The sequence below is a fragment of the Emydura macquarii genome, unplaced genomic scaffold (genome assembly GCF_026122565.2).
Source record: "Emydura macquarii macquarii isolate MOO-44397 ecotype Brisbane River unplaced genomic scaffold, CSIRO-AGI_Emac_v2 contig_1254, whole genome shotgun sequence".
Taxonomy (NCBI): domain Eukaryota; kingdom Metazoa; phylum Chordata; order Testudines; family Chelidae; genus Emydura; species Emydura macquarii.
The window spans coordinates 9324393-9345627 of record NW_027131391.1 but is presented as its reverse complement, the minus strand read 5'-3'; the positions used below and the strand labels follow the sequence as shown (position 1 = coordinate 9345627).

Sequence of the window (21235 nt, the reverse complement as noted above, 5' to 3'; positions counted from 1 at the left end):
CTGCATAATCACTGTTGATGCATGAAAAGGTAAAAAACCCCAGCTTGATTCTTACACAGCCTAGGCTGAGTTTTGCATAGCTGATATTCAGAAAGGGACTGTTTTATTTATGATCTGATCAAATTTGATCTGAATTTGTGGACATACAATAAGTCTGGAACCCCAGAATGCCATTTTTAGAGCAGACATGGATTTTAAAATGCACCCGCAATTACTATAGCAAAGCCCATAGCCAATAAAACTTAATTTGAATTTCCTGACCCCATATATTGTTCATCTGAAACTCCTAGGATGTATCCCAGATGGTTGTCTTAGGAATCTAGTGCTATATCTCACGTTCATTCCTCCTGTTGCACTTTCTACCTGAAGATCAGCAGGATACTCATCCAGTGGACACAATGTTTATCTTCCTTCTACTTGCCTTGCCTTTGTAGCATGCATCATGAAGTATGAACATGAAAAGCTCTCCGCTTCCCATAATCACATGGTGCAAAGGAAAAGAAAGTTCCCCGTAATTCACGTTCTCTGAAGATATACTTCTGAGTGGTTCGTCACTCTTAGAGCCAGGCCCCAGCATGACACCAGGTGGGAGCTTGTCTAGTGGCACCCCTCAAGGCCCTTCAGTATCACATACTTACTTCCTGGCCAAGAGGGAGAGGCGCATGCTCCCACCAAGAGCCAGTTCACACAAGTGAAAAGCAGGACTAGCAGACCCCCAGCTCTGTGGGGAGGAAGCTGGATGGGGAATCCCCTGAGATTTAGACCCCAGAGAACAAACTTTACCGGCAATGTTCCTTCCTTGTAGTGGATTCCACTCCTGGAGACAAGTAAGTGAGGGATGGAGCTAAACCAAACCGTACTGGGTAGCGAGAGAGGCATTAATGGTAGGAAACAAGACTCATGCCTGGAATGGTAACAATCCATTGCTTTATGGAGAGCTAAACTATTTCCCCAAAAGGTGGGTGTCACAGGCGGGCTGGCCTTTTAACAGTCGGCCTCAGCCTTGCTTGTGAGGTAGCAGTTATCCCCCAGCTGATCCTGATCTGGGTACCTAATTACAATTAGGGATCCCAGCTGAGAAAAGGTCAGAGTAGGCGACAGGGGGACAGAGAGAGAACTCACACCAGGAAGGAGCTCCCTCTCCCTGGGAAGGTGCTGGAGAAGGCAGGCTGAAATGGGGCCTGTAAGAATCAGAGAGGTCCCTAGGAGAAGTAGCTGGTGTCCCCAGGCAGGGGAGGCAGTGGAGAACCTGCTGAGAAGAACCTCCAGGGGAAAAACTCCAGGAGGCAGTGCTCTGCTTAAGCAGCACAGAAGAAGTGTGCAGCGCCCTGCAGCAGGGACGAAGAGCAGGGAACTGCAGTGGAGACTAGGAGGGACATAAGACTCTTTGGATGTTTGTTTGAATTTTCACTTGGACTTTCATTACCTTGGAAGGGGACTGAACCTAAGAGGAGAGCTGGCTGGAGGGCTAGGGTATGGAAGATCCCTGCAGCCCCGCACTCTGATGCCAGGAGGTGCTATGACGATGAGTGGAAACAGTGGGAAATATGAAGAAACAACCCAAACGAAATCCAATTCCTAGCGCCAGGAGATTTTGGGCACCAGCAGTTCAGAAGCAGGTTGTGCTACACCCATATGTCAAACCAGGACTCTCATCTAGAAGCCTAGTCTAAGCAACAGCACTTGGTACCTGGATGCAGGGAAGACCCTATGACCACCTGCTGTCTCCTGCCAGGAGAAGTCTAAGCCTGGAATCATAGAATCATAGAATATTAGAGTTGGAAGGGACCCCAGGAGGTATCTAGTCCAACCCCCTGCTCAAAGCAGGACTAACCTCAGCTATATCATCCCAGCCAGGGCTTTGTCAAGCCTCAGCTTAAAAACCTCTAAAGATGGAGATTCCACCACCTCCCTAGGTAACCCATTCCAGTGCTTCACCACCTTCCTAGTGAAAAACTTTTTCCTAATGTCCAACCTAGACCTCCCCCTGCAACTTGAGACCATTGCTCCTTGTTCTGTCATCTGCCACCACCGAGAACAGCCTAGCCCCATCCTCCCTGGAACCCCCTTTCAGGTAGTTAAAGGCCGCTATCAAATCCCCCCTCATTCTTCTCTTTTGCAGACTAATAAGCCTTGTCAGGCCCAGCTGGCTGCAGCATGCAGAGATGCAATCAGACAGCCGTTGAGCCAGGCTTTTCTTGGTGTCACTAGAACCTACTGGAATAGTGTCAAGTGAAATGCAGAGCTGGGTGGCTTTCTAAGGGCTTCAGTCCACTCCAGGGAACGCAGAGGGACTTTTTTCACATTGCTTGTTGAGGCTCTTCTGTGGGACGGCAATGCAGGCCTGGGGAATGCTGATAGGAGAATTGGTTCAGTAAGTCAGACCTTTTTCCCCACCTACAGCTCAAGGATGCAAGAGCAAGTAGTGCACGGTAGTGAAGCCAAGAACCATAGCTGGAGAACTGTCAAATCCTGGGGGCTTTCCCCTGTCCAAATCACAGCCATAAGACAGGAACATGGGGTGCTAGGCCGCAGCCTCAGCAGTGAGGGGGGGAGATGCCTGGTTGGATGCCATTGGCACTGGTCTTACAGTAGGCGCAAGACGCCAAGGAGGGTCTGGAGACCGGGTACCTGTGGGTGATCGGTGTTACGGGGAGTGAGCTCACCTGCACTGCAGAGAAGAATACAGCCAGCACCTGTCCTTGGCTCTTGGTGAGAGAGCGCAGCACGTCAAGCGAGAGGATATTTGTCGTTCCCTCCCAGATGGTCAGCACCTGTGGAGGGGAAGGGACGGGCAGGAAAAGCAGCTGTTACTGGTTTGTCTAAGAGAAAAGTGGTTTTTTCTTACCAAAGGCAGGAGCTCTCTGACTGGTGTCCTCCCCGCAGCCCCTCGTTACTGAATGTGGGATAGGGAGAGAGGAGATAGAGCTGCCAGGCATGGAGGCTAGGGAGCGGATGAGCAAGGAGAAGTGGAGCTGCTCAGCCAGCAAGAGAGAGCAGAGGTAGAGAGGGGCAAACCAGAACTCCCCCCAGTGCTTGCAGGCCAGGAGGGTAAAGGCTGGGGAAAGAGGGTGGGGTTAGGCTGGTGGCTAGAGCAAGTGGAGCTCTGGGAGAAGGGGCTGTGAAGACCAGACGAGTTGGAGCAGCTGAATGGGGTACGGGAGGGTGGGAATGGCAGTGCCCCAAGAGAGGAGACGGGGGCTGGAGAGGGAACAGGGATGTAAGGAGGGGCTGTAGGGGGGAGGGTGTGAAGCAGGAGGGAGGGGTGAGCTCACACGAGGGCGAACAGGCAGTGGAAGTCGGTATGTGGCGCAGGAGTCAGGCCCTCGTGATGGAACAGGGAGACCAACGTCAGACAGGTCAGTTCTATCACAGCAACACAGCACTGTTGTCCGACGGCAGGGCTGAGGGGAGCCCGCCAGGTGCTGGCAAACAGGCAGAGAGCAGCCACGACAGTAGGCAGGCAGGGAACCGTTGTCGCCTGAGCCTACACATTTGGCAATCGGTCTTTGGCAGCCCTGCAGAGGGAATGCATGAGGGGCACCGACAAGCAGCTCTGCAGAAGAGCTGTCGTCCTTGGTTAGTGTTTTCTCACCTGCGCGTCTCGAAGTGCGACTGGCAAGCCTGTGTCCTCCATGTAGCCCTGCCCTCCAAAACACTCCAGCCCCTCAGAAATAACAGCAATCGCCTGCAAAACAGAGCACAAGGCTCCAGGATTTGAACTACACAATCCAGATTACCCAGCTGGAGAAACTGCTCGTGCGGCCTCCATCTAATTGCCATGGTGCATCCAACAGGTTTGGGTGCTGACCCTGCTGCGAAAGGGTGAAGTGGGTTCTGCTGACGCAGTGAGGCAGATGGACATAAAAGGGAGGTGGAGGGGCTCTGGGGAGAGAGGAGCTGCGGTGTGGGCTGAGCAGTCAAACCTGGGGAGTGGCCTTGATAACACCTTATTGAAGGTTTCTATGTTAATAAAGCCAACCCATGGGAGGAGACAAATTTGGGTTTTACATGCCACATAGGATCTGGGGGTACAGCAGGTCGGGAAAGGCGCCTACTCAATGGGCCACTTGGTCAAAACCTTGACGTTCAGCAGCTTAACAGTGAGTGTTAACGGTGAGTGGCTGACAAGTTGCCCCAAGAAGCAGACACTAATCCTGCTGCTCCATTCATAAATAATGCGAAAAACAGGACCTGGAAGTAAAGAAATTTGTTTCAAGACAAACACCCTCCCTCCTTGGATAAGTGGATCCATTCAAACTCCTGCACATTTAGAGAGACACAAACAGCAGGAGGGCCCCCTAGCGTTAAGGTTGAACTGAACTTCTTTACAAACCAGAGCCCCTTTTTTCTATTGCTCATAACTGTAGGAAACAAATTCCTCTGGGGAGTGAATTGGCCTTGTTTGCTCTTTGCCCAAAGGGGAATTCTCTTTTTAAGTTTCAGCAACATCTTTTCAGCCAGGCGTGCGCACACTTTAAAACAAAACCAGAATACTCGTTCAGCTGTTCTGATCAGCTGTGAGAGGTGCCTCACCCGCCAGTCACTGAGTGAACTGGGATCTCCCTGCGATCTAAGAAACACGCCTCTTTCCTACCCTGTAAGTGAACCTCCACTCCCCACAACGCAGAGCAGTTAATTAACTCACTTGCCCTAACGGGCAGCAGCAGGTCCATTGTGCTGCAAGCCTTTCAGGAGTGGGTTCTCCTCTTTCTACCCCAGCCCCTGGCTGCTGCACTGTGTGTTCTCCCTGTTACTCATTCCTGCTTCCAGCCCGAGGTCAGTGATGTGCTGCACAGAGACCCAACCCAGGCTGATACCTGCTTCCCGGTGTAGAGCTTGGCGATGGGTGTCAGCAGCCTGAGAAGATGCAGGTCCTGCTCACTGGCCATGTGTGTCTCCTCTAACCCCAGCAGCCTGGCTGTCTCCATGAGCAGAAGAAATGCCCCTCGAGTTTCCACCTGCAGGGAGAGGAGAAGCAGGGAGCACCCATGTGCAATGCCTATGGGGACACACTAATGCACCAACTACATCTGCCCTTGTAGCAGGAGAATCACCTTGAATCCCTACCAAAGGCTGCTCTGCCCCATCTGCTATAGCACGGCTATTACAGGCCAGGTGTGGGGCCCTCAGTCCCTTGGTAACTCTGAAGCCCTGGTCCAGCATTAGGGGTGTGACCATGCCATTTCTTTAGGTTCTGTCAGACACCAGATCAGTGCTCCTTCCAGGCACCTGATACAATTCTCAGCTATACTACAGTACCACAAGTCCACATCCTCTCACAATGATGCACCGGACACAAGCTGATGTCCTTCTGAAGATCCACACAGAGGCCACAGCAACTCAGGTGCCACCATGGAGCTACCGTGACCTGCAAGGACTCTGGGTGATTCCCTGGCAAGCGGCTCACTTCCCTGGCAACATCATATTAAGCTTTTCTGCTTGCATCTGTACGGATGTGCTCTGCAGAGGCCATTTAGACTAGCCAGCCGTATCGTTGCTCCGAGGCAGGAGCTGAGATGTTGGGCCCAGGGAACTGCAAGCTCAGCGATGGTAGAACCGTCTGATGGTGACATCTTGGAGATACCGCTGTCCCTTCCCCCCACCACCCTGAAAAGGGATTTTTATGTATTGGGGGCAGAGGGGGAGATGAAAGAGAAACTTGTCCCATCAAGGGGACAAGCATTTGCACGAAGTTACATTGCTCGGAGCAAGGAGGAGACCGAAGTTTTGGCAGGGTCTGGGAAGTGAGCGGGGGCCCTTTGTGTGTTAGTGACACCCCCTGGTGCTGCTCCACTGTTCCTTTGTGGACAGTAAGCTGCTGTTGGCTGTTTTTTGGTCTTCAACCATAACGAAGAATCTTCTCTGATCTCTGTAAAGCAGAGAAGGACCAAGCTGCGCAATCCCTTCAAAGCCCAGCTAAGCCATCTGAGCCAGCAGGCAGGTTCCCACCCAGATCACTTCTACAGTCCACAGACCTGTTATTGTAGATGGTTACCCCCCCCCCCCAATCCTAGCGGGGGCTCTGTCTGCCTGTAGTGGTGGCTGGGACACCTATCAAAGTTAACGTGCCAGCTATGGCTTTGGCTAATGGAGCTGAGTCTTTTAGCTCAGGCCTGAGAGGCTCATGTGCTGAGATCCAGAGATCCCAAGCTCAATCCCTGCTGCTGGAATAACCTGCACTGGGGTCCATGGGCATCTGCATACTTCTGTGAGGAATAGCTCTGCACATGTCTGCTGTCTGAGCCAGTCCAGGCTTCTGCAGTGACACTGGACTGCTGCTCAGCTCAAATCCTGCTGGAGTGCGTGTCACATCCCTGTCTGACATGCCCTGGGTCGATACTAGACAGTTCTGGCAGCATTTGTGCCAGAAAACGTGTGAGAGAAGCAGTAACAAAATTACACGTAGCTCTGACGAGTCTGGGTATGAACAACAGTGGCAGGCTAGCCTTGCTGATTAGCAGCTCATTGCAGCAGTTGTGAATCGCTGCCCTACCGTAGCAGTGACAGAGCCAGCTTAGCTCCAGGAAGCCTCACCTCCAGCCGGGCCATAGTTTGCATGTGCAGGGGATGGTCCTTGATGAGCTTCCCAAAGACGACCCGCTTGCTGGCATACTCTCTGGCCAGGTTAAGCACCCTAGGGCCAAAAGGCAGTCAGGAAAAGAGAGTTACATTCCCATACACGTTAAACCCACTCTCCTAATACAAACCCTGGGAGACAGGCCAGTCCTCGCTTACAGACAGCTCCCCAACCTGAAGCAAATACTCACCAGAAACTGCACACCATACAATAGAAACACTAACCCAGGAACGTATCTTTGCAACAAACCCCGTTGCCAACTCTGCCCACACATCGACTCTAGTGACACCATCACAGGTCCTAACCACATCAGCCACACCATCAGAAGCTCATTCACCTGCACATCTACTAATGTGATATACGCCATCAATATGTGCCAACAATGCCCCTCTGCCCTGTACACTGGCCAGACTGGACTGTCTCTACGCAAAAAAATAAATGGACACACATCAGCCATCAGGAATGGTGACATTCAAAAACCAGGAGAGCACTTCAATCTCCCTGGACACTCAGTAACAGACAAGAAAGTTGCTACACTTCAACAAAAAAACTTCAAAAACAAACGCCAGCATGAAACTGCAGAGCTGGAACTCCTCTGCAAACTTGACACTATCAGACTGAGTCTGAACAGAGACTGGGAGTGGCTAGCCCACTACAAAAATAATGTTCCCTCTTTTGACATTCACGCCTTCTCATCAACTGTTGTGAATAGCCTCATCCACCCGGATTGAATGTACCTCGTTAACACTTGCCCTCCTCACTGTGATGTAACTCACCCATCCTGGCATGTGTATATATGCACCTACCAAACTGAAGTTTCCACTTCACGCATCCGATGAAGTGGGTTTCTGCCCACAAAAGCTCATGCCCAAATAAATGTGTTAGTCTTTAAGATGCCACAGAGCTCTCACTGCTTTGCTAAAAGCAGACTAACACAGCTCCCTTCTGGAACCCACGCTCCTAGCTTTCCCTGCAAGCCATTCCCAGCGTGGGATGGAGATGGAAATGACACCGCATTGTCAGCCTACGAGACGGCTAACCTGCAGCACTGCTCACCTTTCCCCATCAGCCCAGCAAACCTCTTCCCTGTCACCGCCTGGCCTTAAGTGCTGAAGGCTGGAATGCTGTTGCCTTGGTAATACCGTGGAGGCTGCTCAGTGCTTCTGTCCTTGGACTAGCAGATGCAACAGCCCTGGCTAACACGCGTGCCCAGCAGCAAGGAATAGCTCAGCTGGCAGCGGGAGTCTCTGCTGTTTTCTAGGCCACACAAAAGGTTAAGGCGAGTCACCCTGACATTTACAGACAGACAAACAACTGGTCCCTGCTCTGCTGGCTTCTGCCCATACTGGCAGGTGTCTCTGCATGGCTCTCTTCTCCCCAAGGCCACGTGACAGGGAGGCACTACCTGGGCCCTAGCACAAAGGTTCTCCATAGGGTGTTTCTGGTCCCCAGCCCGGACCCAGTGGATGCTTTGGGAGGGTCCCATGTTTCTCTGGAACATCAGCTCAGCCTCAGAATTGCCCATGTGATGCTGGCATCATCCTCCATGGGGACAAGTGTCAGTGACCAGTTCTAGGGAGGCCAAGCTCTTGAGTTCAGTTATTGCTGCACAACATTGAGCCTCTGAACCATCCAGCCGGTCCGTAGGGAGTTTGTCCTGGTCTTTCCCTCCACCCCTACCACTTCACAGCCTTCCCACCATCCTCCTGAGTGGGACCCCCACATGCCCACCCCATCCCACCAGGCAAGATGCAGTGACGGGCTTCTTTTGTACTCGCTGGCTGTCCCAGAAACACCCGCAGGAGAAACGGCCTGCCCCTGAGCCACTGCTGGCTCCCCTCCATTCCCTACCCCACCCCTCAGCAAGGGGGAGGCGACAGCAGTATCTTCTCTCCACTCCTGCCCTGTCCCCCTCGTTGGGACCCAGCTGGACTGCTCGAGGCTGGGGCCACATGTTCCTAGGTGGTCGGGGCCCTGGGGTGCTGCTAGAACACCCACAGCTGCCAGGATGGCTCAGGATCTAGATTGAGCCGCCACATCCCATTGAATTGGGCGGGGGAAGCGGCTGCCAGCAGCAGCACTTCAGAGCCCTCCCCGGGTGGGAAGTCAGTGGCGTGACGTCAATTTACACTTCTGTGCCTGGACAGGTATTGATGGGAATAGACCCGGGGGTGGAGCGTTCTTTGAGCTGGGCTCTTTGAGCAAGAGGTTGCCCAGTAATGTGGCTTTTTGCACAAGTGTCACTACACATTATCTGCACTGCTGTAGGGCCTAGGACCCCGCTGTGCTAGGTGCTGTACAAACCCAGAGCTAAAAGACATTCCCTGCCCCGAGCAGCTCTCAAGCTGAGCCAGCGTTAGAGTCCTACTTGAAACAAAAGCAGCAAACAGGAAGTTTGAAAGCCAGGATGTTGTGAGATAAGGTTCCAGAAACAACCTTCTCCTCCCAATCCCCGCATCGCTTGGCTCCCAGAGGCGGCCACACCACAGACGATGTGGCTCACAGCAGCAGTGCTAAGCTGAGCCCCTTAGTCCTGCCTGGCTGCTCCCTCAGGTGCATGGAGATCTGTGTGGGCTTCACCTCCTCATGCCAGCCACTGCAGAGATGACGTTGTGGATCCTAGTTATGGTCAACATGTTGGCAATGGAGGCCACTCCCCGACCCTCTGCAGAGATCTGAAAGCATCAAAGAACAAAGGCTAGTATAAATCTCCCCGAGTCTCCTTGGGAGCCAAGTGTGTCAATGGACGGATAGAAATGGACTCTTCACTTCATCTCAATCTGAGTCAGTCACCTGAAAAATCAGACCTCTGGCCTTGAAAACCACAACCCTTATTTCACTTGTGTGTGTCTGCCAGGCCATTCCCATTGAGTAGGGGAGAGAGGCTCGATCTATTGGGTTGAGATCTCCGCCAGCTGCCCCTTGCATACCCGGTGTGCCTTGGATCCATCCAGCAGCAGCTCAGCTGTCGGCACCTGCCTCGTCCCCAGCTTCTCTTTTAGCCTTTGCACCTCAATGCCATTCAGCTTCCCTTCCTCATCACGGACCTCCATGAAGAACAGGGACAGGCCTCTGGAGCCCTAGGGGGTCACCACATAGAAGCACGTGAGAGATCCCTTCACTGTAGGGAGTTCTACACCGGCCGAATGAGGAGGATTTGGCTTTGATGAAGAACAGAAAGGAGGAAAACAATTTCTCTGCCAGCTCTCCAGGTTCCACCAGAAACCAACCTGTTCTACATGTCCCTGAGCATCCAGGATCCTTGCCAGCGTCAGCGTCATGTCTGAGTCTGTGGCTGATGTGAACCATTTGAAGCCATAGAGGCGATATGTGCCATCTGGATGCTCTCTGGCCACTGACTCTGTGCCACCAGCTGCAAGAAAAGAGCACAAGGTCTTGGCTTTAGTGGAAGCATTTGTGACAGGCAATGCTGGCTTGCGGCTTAAGCAGCAGCTCTTTAAATCACTTCATGCTGTCAAGATGAAACATGGATCAGCAACTAATCTCCTTCGCTATCCTGGGGTGAAGTGCAGCCAGGGCAAAATACTCACACCTCCAGGGAAAAGGAGCTCAGCTAGAGTGTGAGCAGCTCACAGCACTTGCTCCAGCCTAACAGCGAACACGGGCAGCACGGAAGGCAAGGAATGCAGCATGGCTTACAGGCACAGTGCTGCAACACTAGCATGCTCCCCTAAACCAAGAATGGCAAGAGGCGCTCTGGGCCCAGCAGCCCTGCAGTCTGGCCTTGCCCACCAGCATTCACTCGTCACTTGGCCCTTTAACTTCCCCACCAGGGAATTACATCCTGCCTTCCAGGATCCTGGTGAGAGGAGCCCCCCTCCCAGAGTCCTCTGTCTCCAATACTCAGGGGGGAGGTTTACCTGCATACTTAAAGCCCCCTTATCACCAACATTTGCTTGGGAACAAAGAGAGGAAGACCAGCATTTGAACCAGGGTCTTCCAGAGATCTCTGCCCTGTCAGAGCAGCCACTGGCTGGAACGCCTGCCTCTGTGTTCCAGGCTGAGACTCTAGAGGTGGGTGCAGGGCATTCTCTGTGCAGGGTCCGTGGTTCTAGACAGCAGAGTGCGTGTGTGGTAGTGGGCTGGAAGATCTGCTTTGTTGTGCGTTTGTGGACTAGGAGAGCTTGTCAGACCATGGAGAGGGTCAGATGCATGGTTTCACTTGGTTTTAATCCACTGCACAATCTGGAAAACAGCCTCAGTTGTTTTACATTCTTGCTAACACGGCCCGCTCTGGCCTTGTCAGTTACTAAAGAAACGCAACCATACGGACACTTTCAGCCTGTGACACCTACCGACATCAGAGCCTCCTTTGCGTTCAGTCATCCACTGGCCAGACGTCCAGAACTTCCTGGGGTCGCGTGATGTCAGGTGGCCAAAAGCTTTCTCTAGGGGCCCAGAAATACCCAGACACTGTTTGGGAGGGCAAAGAAAGCCAGGAATTTGTTGAGAGAGAGATCCCGAAAGGCCAGCTACACGTTTCACTGACCACGTCAGCGGACGGGGTGTGGGAGAGGATTCCACCTTCCTCTGAGGCATCAGAGGTCAGCCACAACTAGAGACAGGACACCCAACCGGGCTAGCCCAGAGCTCCGTGGTGGTACAGGGAATCCTCTTTCCAGAAGCCTGACTGAGGGGTCTTGCTCAGGTGCTCAAAGTCACACTAATGTCCAGCTCTGGGGTTGGGAAGGAGTTTTACCCCAGGTCAGATTGGCTGGGGCATTGGTTGTTTTCCACCTCTCTGCAGCAATATGCCTGGATCACCTGGGCATATCCCACCTAATCAATTTCTTGCCATGGCAGGGCCTCTGCCATTGGTGGCATCTCAGTATCTCCTGTTCTCTCACTGACACACACACTTTAGGACTGAAATGCTTTAATCTAATTAAGTCTCAATATAGGCGTCTCTGGGTGGTGTTAGTGGCCTGTGACGTACAGGAGGTCAGACTAGGTGAGCTAGATGGTCCCTGCTGGCCTTAAACTCTGTGAAACAATTGCCTTCAAAAGCTGCGGAGGCTCACCCAGGCCTGTCCCTGGGTCAGTAGACAAGCTCCAGCCAGGGCAGGAATCTTTCCACATCCTGAATCCCTGTATGTCTGAGGATTGCTGCAGGGTGTCTCTGAAACGGCCTGGTGTGTGCATGGGGGAGATAAGATCCAGACTCCATTACACAGGGACGTGTCCTGGGAGGTGCTGAGCACCTTCAGCTCCCCCCGACCTGAGCACCTCTCAAGATTTGGCCTAAGAGTTTCTGCAGCAGCCTGTGCACCAGGTTACAATGTACATCACCCGCACACAGTGAGCTGGAGGGAGGACAGGGCCCTTTAGATTATTTGCTCATTGTACAAAGTGTTGGGCCAAGCTACCTTGGTGGACTCAGGGCCTAATTCTCCCCTGCTCTGTACCTTGTGTAGGCACATACGCCTATGCAACGAGGGGTAAGCCACACAGGGCCAAATCCTCAGCCCAGGGAAGTCAATGGAGCATGGCTAATTTACACCAGTTGAGAATCTGGCCATGGTGTTTAGCACTCACTTTGCACAAGCGAAAGCGACTGAACAAGGTGCAAGGAAATGAAGACTCAAGACATTGCAGCCTGACATGAAAGTGTCTGGAAGGCCATTTATTGTAATTATTTATTGGTTGCATTACAGCAGTGGCTAGAGCTTGACATCTAAATAGACAGGACACTGACGGCTTGTCTACACTAGAAACTTGCATCAGAGCAGCTGCACCGCCAGTATAGCTCTCCCACTGCCATAGCGCGGTCTACGCAGGCGTTTAGATTGGTATAAGTATGTCACTCTGGGGTGTGGATAACGAGTGACGTAGTTATATCAAAGTACTTTTGTAGTGCAGAGCATGGAGGCACAGAAAGGGGACGTGACTTACTCAGGGTCAGTGGCAGAGTGAGGAACAGAACCCAGCTCTTCTGAGTCCCAGTCCAGCGCCCTAGCCATGACGCCTCTGCAATGAAATAGCCTGTGCCGATGAGTGACTGGCTGTAGTCTTACCTCAATTACTTTAGCTGCTCCATCAGTCATGGCCAGTGGGCAGGTGAATAAGCCAGCAGAGGGCGCATATAAGTACAGCTTGGCAACCTGATGCACACGGCTACCAAAGAAAGAAATCAGAGTTAAACGTGCCCCACCGCAATTCAGCTACAGCAAGGAGAAAGGTTCCCACTATGGAGAGAGAAGAAGTAGGGTCAGCCATAAACAGTGGGGAGAATCAGAGCTACCCATCTCTACGAGTAGAGGAGGAACGGTTTCCAATCCAAACAGGTATGAGACAAAGTAGGAACCTGAGTCCTGGCCCAAGGGCTGGTAGAACTGGGGGCATGAATGAGCCCTGGGCTTATGCCCTGGTAGGTAGCATGCAGTGAGTGCAGTTCTACAGCACAGTAAGAACTGAGAGCTCCCTTCTGGGCCTGCAGTTCCTCAAAACTGCAGATGAGCCAGATCCACTCCAGTTTTGTCAGGGTATTCCAGTGCAATGTGTGCGCGTAAAGCTGGAGTAGCATGTGGTGAGTCAGGTCCTAGGAGTGACGAAGGAGCATGGTGACATGATAGAAGGTTATGACAAATTACAGGTAGTGGTGGCTGATTAGCGACAATGTGGTGTGTTCTTTCTGGTGGGATGGGGCTGTCTAGACAGCATTTATTACCCATGAGAAGACAGGGGGACTGATCCTGTGAAGTGTTGAACAACAACCTTGGAGGCTTAACTTGCAAGAGGTGCCCAGTAAGACGCCCAGGATTGGGCCCTGGAAGGTGCACGTGCCTGAGACGGCAGAGTGGTTCCGATGCCTATAGGGTTACCTCCAGCTGGAGCATCTCCTCTCGTAGGCCTCAGCGATCAGTCCCTCCTCTGCTGCAATCTCCTTCATCCTCTTCCAGGCTTGGCAAGTGACGATGTGGTCCACACGCTGCCCCCAGGCATTATAGTGCTGCAGCGTAGGTGGATTCAATTCACACTCACGCCCCAGAGAGTCAATCTCAGCCTCCACACGGGCCCCAAACCTCTCCAGGTCCAGACTCACCTTCTCCAGAACCTGTAAGGCAGCACAAGGAGACTCAGAACACACTCTGGGGGCTGTCCCTGCAGGCGGTCCCTGAAACGCCTGTCAATGCAAATGATGGAACCTGTTCCTGAACAGCACTAACCTCTCTTTGCCCACCCTGTCCCCTCTGGCCTGGTCCTTCTGTGGCATCTCTGACGAGTCAGGACAGCAGCCTCTCTTAGCCTGGAATCAGATTACCACTCTGCTGTCACACGGCCGCCGCATTCTCCTCTCCCTCGCAAAGCAAATCACCCATGGCCGCCTCTCTGGATTTTCCAGAAGACAGCAGGGTTTTAACGTCAACCAGACCATGACAGAGTAGCATACAGGCACTTCTTTACTGCCCGACATGGGACTTGGGGAATCCAGGTTCCGTTCCCTACTCTGCCAGTGACTCCCTGTGTGGACCTGGACAAGTCACTTCTCTCTGTGCCTCAGTTCCCATCTATAACATGGGGATCAGGCTGCCCTATCTCACAGAAGTGTTGTGAGGCTAAGTACTTCCACGCTTGTGAGACAGGCTGGTACTACAGTAAAAGGGGCCATAGACGTAGCTAAGATTGCTTCCTGCTAAGATCTAATCTTGCCTGTGCTCCTAACACCGGTATGACACGTGACATGGTCCTTGCAGGGTTCTCTCTCCCCTCAAATCCAGGCCAATTCTCCTTTATCAGAAGGGACATAATTATGGAGATGAAAGTTTCTTAAGCCTGACACTACACAGGCTCTGCTGATAAAGCTATCCTGGTATGGCCATAGCAGCAGGGCTCCTTAGTGCAGATGCAGTGTTTGCAGACAGAAGGAAGAGTTCTACCAATATCGGAACACCACCTCTCTGAACAACACTAGCTATGCTGACAGAAGCCCTCTTCCAGCAGCACAGATGTGTCTACACTGGGGGTTTTGCCAGCAGAGTTATATCAGCTGGCGGGGAGGATGTTAAACACCCTGGCCAACCTAGCTAAGCTGACAAAACTTTACAGCATAGACCTGATTTTAGTCACTGTGCCAGAGTGGAGAGATTACAAAACACTCTCCCATTCGATGCTGATGAAATGCAAACATTAAATTTTCATTTCCTTGGCACCAAAATACATATTGACTTTTCATTAAAACCCACCCTATATGATCACCTCCTTTATCATTTTTCCTTTTAAACTGGATAAGCAGGATCCAATACATATTTTCCAATTAACTCTTTGGAAGATTCCTTCCTTCATATCAACCAGTTTTCTCCCAGGTTAACATTAAAGTATGCAGCCTCAGCCATCAAAGTTATCAGTCTCTGGCTTTGTCAAGTGACATGAACTAGACAGTAACTTCCCAATGCACACTGCAAACAACAACACGTATAGGGTCAGCTGAGTCCACTTATTCCAGAAAGTATCAACTCAAGCAATCCTCAGCCTTGTTTCAGATAGTCACACCTGTAACATCTGAATTTCCTACAAGCACTTTAGAAGGTAACTCTTAATGTCTGCAATGTATAGAATATATTACATACAAAAAACTATATTAAAAGAATGGTAAGGTTCCTTAAAGTTAGGAGATGCCAGACTTAAGGTTGCCCAAGCAACTTTATTTCAGCCCCCTTGTTCATATGCATTATGATACAGTCTTTAATTACAGGAACATGTACTATTTTTTCCCCACACCAGGGTCTTATAATGGAAAATGTCAGGCAACCTTACCTCTGGACGGTACTACCAGGCCCAGTTACAATTCTAACCGTGTTTCACGGTGCGTTCCCTCTCCTAGGAATGTACTGACATCAGCTCTGATGTACATTCTCTTCGTAAACATCAGTCAATATGAGATGACAAATGACATAACCCCTGAATTTCAGGGGCCATGGTTCAATTTTTAAAAACATTTCAATATTTATTGTATTCCCTGGTGTTTTGTGTTTGATCTCTCACATCCAGTTATCGCTGAAGAGTCTCCTAACGGCAAAAAGTCACTGAACTATGGGAATGCTGAGTGACTATATTAAACAGTGATATAAGGTAGAACATGCTTTCACATCGCAATGTAACGGCTGCTAGTTTTAACACTGCAGTGGGACAGTCTTGAAGTCATCGTGGATCACAGAGGAGGTTACTCTGGGGTGCTTTTAACTCTACAAAGATGCATCTTAAGAACAATCATTTTCTCTAGCCATCATGGGGGATCAACAGAGAAAGTTCAGAAAGCTTTGTGTCCAAGAAAAGACGCAGCTGGGAGCAAGCCAGGGGAAAGGTGAATAAACTGAGCAGCAAAGCCAATTTCACTGTTGATTTTTCCAGTACAACAGACAACAGGGGGTTGGACTAGGTGACCTCCTGAGATCTCTTCCAACCCTAATCTTCTATGATTCTAGGATAAGCCAACGGAACCAAGGCTCTTAGCCAAGCCCCTGGAAACTCATTGACCATAGAAGCCAAGAGGGACAACTCATTGTCAAGAAGGAAGGGGCTCCGGCGTCGAAGCGGAGAGGAAGCCAGGAGGGATTGCAAGACCGAGCCGTGATACCAACAGAGGTACAGGGGACGGGGATAGAAAGTGACCCAGGGCTGTGAGTAATGGTACCAGACCCTAGTCCACGTATATGGTCTACGGTTTTGCAAGGCCCTGGGTCAGAAGCTGGTGGAGCAGAGTGGGCCCAGGTTCCTCTACTCCCATCCCCTCTGCCTTGGGACTAGAGCCTTTAGGCAGAGCAACCTGTGAGTCTCGCCACTGGGCGATGCTACCAGGGACTATAGCCAGTAGGCAGAGTGGCCCTGAACACATGCCACTAGGCACCACTGCCATCTTGGGGCACCCAAGCAGCTCCTGTGGTCCTCTTAGGGCAGGGTGGCTTCCATGACCCCAAAAGAGGCATGTGCCTTAGAGGCACAGTCTAAGAGTCCAAGGTGCATGGGCTTCACTGTTCCGGACATTGCCCTGGGCCTTTGTAGCTGTTTATTTCAGTTGAGAAGCAGAGCATGACCTCACTAAGCAAGCCTCCAAACTGTGCCAGGCGTCTAACTAGGCAGGGACATTGGAGGTAAAGCACGATCACGAGCTTGCAGGAAACCCAAAGTGCAGTGCCCTGTTCATAGACTGTAAGGTCAGAAGGGACCAATATGATGATCTAGTCGGACCTCCTGCACAATGCAGGCCACAGAATCTCACCCACCCACGCCTGTAACAGACCTCTACCCTATGACTGATTTACTGAAGTCCTCAAACCATGGTTTAAAGACTTTAAGGTACAGAGAATCCACCAGCAAGTGAGCCGTGCCCCATGCTACAGAGGAAGGTGAAAAACCCCCAGAGTCTTTGCCAATCTGCCTTGGGGGAAATTCCTTCCTGACCCCAAATATGGCAAACAGTTAAACCCTGAGCATGTGGGCAAGACTCACCAGCCAGACACCCAAGAAAGAATTCTCTGTAGTAACTCAGAACTCCCCATCTAACATCCCTTCACAGGCCACTGGCATATCTACCACCAGTAGTCAAAGATCAGTCAATTGCCAAACTAGGCTGTCCCATCACACCATTCCTTCCATAAATGTAATCAGCTCAGCTTTGAAGCCAGCTCGGTTGTTCACCTCCAAGCAGCACAGCTCCCCTCCAGGAGGGGAGAGACAGACAGCCTATCTGGTAGCTCACAGGAGCTCCAAATGGACCTGCCACAATGAGCTTTATCATTCAGGGTGTTGCCCAAGAGTTTTAATGGGCCTTTTGTCTAGCAGCTGGTGGAAAGAGATCAGTGTCCCTGCATTTGTGACCACAGAACGTAACATCCCAGCAGCATGTGCATCTTATTGCTGGTCTTCCACTAGGATCATCCACTAACCATGTAGTCCAAAGCAGAATCTATTAACTAGAGACATCTGCCAGGCAGCCTCACTTTCCTTATTCAGTGCTCTCGTACCCCAGTGGGCGGTGTGTTAGAAATGCTTAAGACAGAGACCATAGAGAGCTGATCCCTTATGCGCTTCTCAAACGTCACTGCACCACGACTCTGGGCTTCATCTCTGGACTGAGGGGAGGTGGGGGGGCTGTAACCTGAGCCCCGCCGCCCCGGGTGGTGGGCTGGAGCTGAAGCCTGAGCCCCGCCGCCCAGGACTGAAGCCCTTGGGCTTTAGCTCCAGCCCCAGGCCCCAGTAACTCTAAGCCAGCCCTGGCAACCCCATTAAAACTGGGTCACGACCCACTTTGGGGTCCTGACCCACAGTTTGAGAACGACTCCCTTGTGCTACAGGGCATTTTTCCAGAGAGCTGAAGGAGTTCCCTTGCTTTCAGGGATGGGGAAGCTCAGCAATGCAGAAACCAAGTATTCACAAATCTGTATCATCCCTTCTCCAGCCAGCCGTTTGCCCTACAGACACACAAGTAGCTTCCCTAGGGGGAGACGGGCTCCCCCAGCCCTGACAATAACCACACATAGGAACATAGGATGGGAAAAGACCTCTTGGGTCATCAAGTCAGATCTCTGCTATCGCAGGCAACCCCATTCCTGTTCATAAACTTAGCAGGCTCCACTGTAAGACTAGTGGGTTGTTTCTTTCTTCCAGTTGCCAGAAATCGCCTACAATACATGGGATCAACAGATCTTCCGCCCTCCCAGAGAAGCATCTTTGTTAATCACCTCTGAATACAGCTGCATGGGACAGGAGGAGTCAGGCTGCGGTATGGTATTTGTGTGGGTGGGACGTGCAGAGCTGCACACAGCCCTGTACAATTTCCTGTCTCTTGCTGCAGCACTGGGCTTTAGCTTGGCTCTTCCCTGTCAGTGGTGGGACAACACTGCCCCTCTGTGGCCAAATATGTGACTACAGGAAATATCCTGCAACGATTTTCTGGATACTATCCCAGCTAGTTAGGCTTAGCAGGCATCTCTGGGCATCCTCTATTCTGCTGGAAATTTTCACTTGCTCTGAACTGTTGGACCATGTAGACACATGCACAAGTACATGGATGCACAAGTCTACGAGGCTTTCTTCAATGCAGACTTAATGCAGGCTCAGCTGTGGATTTTCCCCTTAACACTCTGTTCACACATCCGCACTCCTCTCTCAGCCCTGCATAAGCAGGTAGCCACCGCTCCCTGAGCCATACAGCAGACCCCTGCGTAGCAGTGAACATGGATTACTACCCTGAGGTAACTGCAGTGCCGACATGCAGTCATGACAACCAAGACATGATGGTCCTCCGGTCCCTCCCCATAAGTCCCATGGCCAGAAATCACTCTTCTCTGCACAGTGCCCTGCTTGTCATTTCTTCAGCTTCACACAGCTCTGGTGTTTGACACAGCACAACAGTGCCCCCTACCAAGCTGTGCATCAGCCTGCAGCTACCAGAGTGGGCAGACAAGTTATCCCACAACACCCTGCAACTGTGAGTATACAACTGCCCAGAGCTGTGGTGTTGTGAACCTGGGGCTATGTGCCCAGATAGCTGTATTGTTTGTCATGACCAGACGCAGCACCAGTGCTAAGGGGGCATGAGAACACAGCAATGTGGTCCCAGTTGCAGGCTAGGCTACCATGGGTTAACTTACCCCATAATTGTTTGCTCCGTGCTTAGCAGACAGGGAAGGCACTGACAGAGGAGTCATGGCTCACCCAAACCTACCCACAAGACTCCATTAAACCCTTTTCACTCTGCTGGAACATGGCTGTCTCCCATCACCATTTTTCATCATAACTTCAAGTCAAATGAATGGACTGTCACGGAGCATCAGTAAATCCACCTGTGCTTGATACATGGCTCAGCAATGAAGGAGATAAGGGATCAGTGATACACGGGGCTTTCACTCTGCTGTGCCCACAGACTGAAAAGGTGTCCACGGTCTCAGCAACAGGGGGTTATAGTGCACACACAACACAAACCTGGGGCGGGAGGCGTGTTTTCAAATAGCGCTGAAGGAACGCATCTTCCAGGTACTGGTTTCCAATCCTGGGCGGCTCTTGGAAGAAGGTCCCAGTCTGAGTCTTGGCAAAGGGCATTTTCAATTCTTGCCAGGTGCATTTGTCCCAGGGTTCAGCTTTCTGACTCTGGCTCGCAGACCTCTTGTTTCCTCTACAACTCAGCCATGGGCACCACTCCCGGAAACGAGGCAAGAGGCAGCCCAGCTTCCATAGCTTGCGATTGGTGCCAGGGCTCCACGTAGGTAAGTGACTGGCAAGCCTGACCCTGCAAAACATGACAGTGGGTTAGTCCGAGGGCTGGTGTTCAGACCTGCCCTGGATTCAATACACAGTCCACGGCTGCATCTGCGATTAATCACAGGAACTGCTCAGCAGCTGAGAGAGCAATTTAAGGAACTCTTGTTGACGAAGTGGGTTGCAGCCCACAAAAGCTTATGCCTGCAGCAATTTGTTAGTCTTTAAGGTGCTACAGGACTCTCGCTGTTTTTGCTGAATACAGACTAACATAGCTACCCCTCTGGAATTTGTTCTTTCCCCTCTCTCAGGCGCTGGGTTTCCGGCCAGCAGCTAATGGCTGCATATCTGGAGGAAAGGTCAGGGGGAGGGAGGAGAGACACACACCAATAAGGGTACGTGGGTGGAACATTTATGCTGGCTCTTCTTGACTGTCAATCAGATGGATCACTGATTCGAACCAGCTTATTTGTGACACTCTCAGAGCTGGGGCCACGTGAATAGTATGTGATGTGGTAGTGAGCAGATAAAAATGCAAAGTATGCACAATTAAAGCGATGAGAGGTGAAATGCATCCTTGGTCTGGGAAGTTACTGAACATTCAAAGCAAGGAATGGGAGTGCTCAGAGCACGGTATTCCCTGATTTTTCACCTCCTGCAACTAAATCACAGGTTATGAAAGGATTCATCACTTTGCCCAATCTGACTGAGCCCTGGAACATGGCTGTAAATCCAGAGGGCATCTCTGTTTTACAAAGTCCCTAAGAGGTCTTGATTTCAAGCATGAAGGCTTTAAATGATTCCCTGAAATTCATGCAAAATCATCTTTTGCCCAAAAGGGAGGTGACAAAAATGCCTTAACAGCAGGGCTAAAATTTCCCAGCTAGTCTCAGCCCAGAGCAGAATTATTTTTCAAGTGTTTCAGCAAAATTTTTCTTCAAGTCAGTTGCAGACATCCAAGAGTAAAATAAATAGATTTATACAAATTAATAAATAAAAGGGGTCCCTATCTGTGATGCTAAATGCCCCTACTGTAAATCACAAGACCAAATTAAAATAAACAGCCCATGGAACACAAAACTTCCCCACCCCCCATCTGATTCCCATGATGCCAATCTGCACAGCAGCCCATGCTAACAGATGCGCCTTGCAGCATGCTTTGACGGTCAATAGATCTGGGCTACTTTTGGACCAGGAAGGAAGACAGACACACAGACAGACAGACGCACTTTCCCCATTACAAGAACATCTTTCTTCAGACAACTAACAGAAGTTTCCAGATCACAGGCCCTGGTTCTCATGGGGGACTTCAATCACTCAGACATCTGCTGAGAGAGCAATACCTCAGCGCACAGACAATCCAGGATGTTTTTGGAGAGTGTTGGTGACAACTTCCTGGTGCAAGTGCTGGAGGAACCTACTACAAGCCGTGCTCCTCTT

The 21235-nt window shown here is 51.1% G+C and overlaps 1 protein-coding gene across 4 annotated transcripts in view; it reads right to left on the bottom strand.

Moving 5' to 3' along the window:
* The window catches only part of LOC137154520 (acyl-CoA dehydrogenase family member 11-like), a 37353-nt gene extending 17240 nt beyond the window's left edge, over positions 1 to 20113 (bottom strand). For 2 of the 4 annotated variants that reach the window (XM_067550233.1, XM_067550232.1), the window contains exons 1-11: positions 19523 to 20106; positions 13423 to 13655; positions 12616 to 12715; positions 10897 to 11014; positions 9811 to 9953; positions 9511 to 9660; positions 9161 to 9255; positions 6538 to 6637; positions 4821 to 4961; positions 3596 to 3688; positions 2667 to 2774 (exon numbers count right to left, since the gene is read on the bottom strand). In XM_067550233.1, the coding sequence (XP_067406334.1) occupies positions 2667 to 2774; positions 3596 to 3688; positions 4821 to 4961; positions 6538 to 6637; positions 9161 to 9255; positions 9511 to 9660; positions 9811 to 9953; positions 10897 to 11014; positions 12616 to 12715; positions 13423 to 13655; positions 19523 to 19837 (1596 nt within the window). In that variant the 5' untranslated portion in view covers positions 19838 to 20106. Of the gene's footprint in view, positions 1 to 2666; positions 2775 to 3595; positions 3689 to 4820; positions 4962 to 6537; positions 6638 to 9160; positions 9256 to 9510; positions 9661 to 9810; positions 9954 to 10896; positions 11015 to 12615; positions 12716 to 13422; positions 13656 to 19191; positions 19278 to 19522 lie in introns of those variants that run through there. The other 2 variants (XM_067550235.1, XM_067550234.1) reach the window with 2 other exon arrangements.
* Positions 20114 to 21235: the final 1122 nt, after the last annotated feature.